The 3076-nt window shown below is 42.3% G+C and overlaps 1 protein-coding gene across 1 annotated transcript in view; it reads right to left on the reverse strand.

Annotated features, from left to right (window-relative positions):
• The window catches only part of LOC131879685 (cryptochrome-1-like), a gene marked incomplete at its 5' end in the record, with an annotated part of 4277 nt that extends 1326 nt beyond the window's left edge, over window positions 1-2951 (reverse strand). The window contains 4 exon segments of the mRNA XM_059226061.1: window positions 280-431; window positions 581-889; window positions 972-1201; window positions 2767-2951. Coding sequence (XP_059082044.1) covers window positions 280-431; window positions 581-889; window positions 972-1201; window positions 2767-2951 — 876 coding nt within the window.
• Window positions 2952-3076: the final 125 nt, after the last annotated feature.

Raw genomic sequence — 3076 nt, forward strand, 5'->3', positions numbered from 1 at the left:
GGAAAACTTTTCGGAGGAAATCTCAGCACAAATACCAGGTTCGTATGGAAGCTGGCGAGCGAGTTACGACAAAGACTTTTGAAACAAAAAAAAAGAAGCAGAAAGGCGCGGAGAAACTTGGAATCTTTTGTTCTTACTTTCGAACCAAACTAAAGCCATGAATGGGAAATGTGCCGAAAATTCCTCAGCAAAAAATCCTATTCCAATTCTTCCCAAAGAAACTGCTGATCGTCCAGCTAAACTTGCTTGAAAACTTGAAATGCATGAATTGAAGCTCACCTGATGTAGTCTCCATTTGGATCGGCTTTTCGTCCAAATCTGACAGGGCAATATAAGTGGAAGAACTGTTGAAAAAACGACGAACACGACAGCCACATCCACGTACCCGCATTGACCGACCAATCCGCATCCAAGAGGAGCTCGTCAAACACCTGAAATGAGATAAGAAGAAAAATTACTTCAAACCACATTTTCCGAGACTAACGAGCTAATAAGATGGCGAATCAAACGAACATGACATGAGAATGAACACATCAAAGGAAATCTTAATTCGGATTAAAACGAGTAAAAATTACGTTACCTTCATGCCTTCCTCCCATGAGATCCACAAGTCTCCTCTGGTCAAAAAGCAAGCGACGGCATGGCGAGCCAAATGATGAATCCATCCTTCTTGGCGCAATTGAGTCATGATGCCATCAATCCAGGGGAATCCTGTGCTTCCATTGGCCCATTTGGCCAAAGCTTCTGGGTTCTTGTCCCATGGAATTTGGACACAAATGGGATTGCCGTACATGCGATCAAAGTTGGGATTTTTCGTGGCGGCTGTGTAGAAGAACTCCCGCCAAAGGAGTTGCCCATAGAGAGACAATGGAGGCTCCTCTTTCCGAATCTATAAACCAACAATGGAACAATGGAAGTGATTGCATAAAGGAAATCTAACCCGGTGAGCTAATCTAATAATGCCGTCATACCTTACGGAAAAGGTCACCCAATGCATGATAAAACAACCGCGTGGACAAGCAACCGAATCGAAGGTACGGACTCAGGCCCGTCTGACTAGCTAACAAGGACTGTGGGGTCATCTTAGGCCGACCAAACGAGGCCACCCAAGCCTTGCGCTCTAAATGACGTTCCAAGCGACTCAAAGCCTCGGTTTCACCGCCATGCCAGGCGGATGGGGGTAGATTTTTTGTATCAAATCCTATAGGAAAAGGAGCAACAATCAATTAATATTGTAATAGATGAAGATAAAACAAACGAGAACATCTTTAAAAAAGAAGAATTCTTGGCTGTAGGGTGTTTCAAAAGAAACGGAACGCCAAACCGTGGGTATTTCTCCAATATGGTTAGTCTCAAAGAGAGTCGATCAAGCTCTATGGACTAATCTAAACGCACAGTGGAATTTCATTTGGAATATTCTCTTTGGGCTTCGAAAATAGACTTTTGCGTCTTGCGATCAAAAAACTCGAAATACGAACGCTCCTTTTGACAAGAATGCGGTTTTATTGACATTTCAAAACGGATGATTGTTCAATTATATGCCGTTAAGGTGTGTGTGTTGATGCGACAATTCAATCAAAAGGTAAAGGAGACAAAATTAGATGTTCCTTTTCTTTTGTAACCTCCAGTAATCCTCGGATTACTGGAATATATGCTCTGTGAACGATATATAACATAACACCAAAATATATAACAATAAAATAAGAAACTTAGATTGTTGCAATTAGGGACCCTGGATGCAGGGTCACTAGTTGCAATTAAGAACAAGTCACTCAACTAAAGAAAAAAAATTAATCGCAAAGTCGTTTGTTTCAAATCTATGAAGAGAAGCGACCCTGTAACTTAACTGGAGGTAAGCGGCAAACTTAATGTCGTTATTACTACATAACTTTGACCACCTCTTTTTACGTCTCTGAGCCATATTTTGAGAATTCGGGCGGGCTTTACACAACGATGGAAAACCAGGATTTGATCCGGTTTGAGGATGGAAGTAGTAGGACTAGTGCTGGGACGAGTCCAGACTCGAGCCCGAGTTCTGTCTAAAAGACTCACGTCCGGATTTGTGGAAGTCTTTTTGTTTGACTAGAGTACAATGAAAGACTAGAGTTTTTTACTGGACTCGCCCCAACATTAATCCCACTTCAAGACTCAAACCGGATTCAATCCTGGTTTTCCATCGTCGTCCCTAAATTTGGCCATGTTTAATTTTTTGGGCATGATCTTTCGATTATACTAAGCGCTGATTGTTCATGAAGCGAATGGTTAAAGGGATTTTTTTCTTTTGTTATTTCCGTTTGTATCCCATCATTTGTCTTGATTTCTTTTGATTTGTCACTGCCTAGGTTGAGGGTTTGCAAGACAAGTGATTTCGATCTGGAATTTAGTCGAGTTTCGCTGAGCTCCTTCATTGGGAGTTATGAAACGAAACGGAGGCCAAAGTGAAAAGACTCAAGAACTCAAGGAAGAGTGAATTTGGACGATATATCAGAACTCGAAACATATGTTGAGGTCAAATCTTCTGTTCTCATCGGAGTATTTTCTGAACTTGTTTCATGCCAATGTTTCGGCCGCCTGTACTTTGCTAGGCAAACCACACCTTGTGGTTTGTCTCAACCTTGAGAACAATTGCTTTTTGTTAGAAACCTTTTGTGTAACAATAAGCCATTTGGTTCGTCTGACAGTTTTCTTCTGCCATTAGGTGGAGATTAATTTCTAAGTGCCCAAATTGTGGTCATTAGTGATGGTTGAACAACACTATCTCCGTACCTAATTCGGCCAAAGAAGGCACACCATATCGCTCATCGTGGTCCTCAGAAATGGGTGAAGTGGCATTACCCAACATTCGGCTACTCAACGCAGGCACGGGCACGGGCGGGGGTTTCATCTCGGACACGATCTTGATAAACTGTCGATATGTCAACGGTGGTTTGCCCATGTTCAGCTCGATTATTCTGCCAAGGAGAAAAAGTGAGTGAGTTAGGATTACGCAAGAGAGCATTTGGTCACAGTGTGTCGTACAACGCGACCCGTCGCATGGTTCAAAGCGTGCCGATGGATTAAGCAATTCAGCTATTTT

Source organism: Tigriopus californicus, chromosome 4 (assembly GCF_007210705.1).
Source record: "Tigriopus californicus strain San Diego chromosome 4, Tcal_SD_v2.1, whole genome shotgun sequence".
In the NCBI taxonomy this organism is placed as follows: Eukaryota; Metazoa; Arthropoda; class Copepoda; order Harpacticoida; family Harpacticidae; genus Tigriopus; species Tigriopus californicus.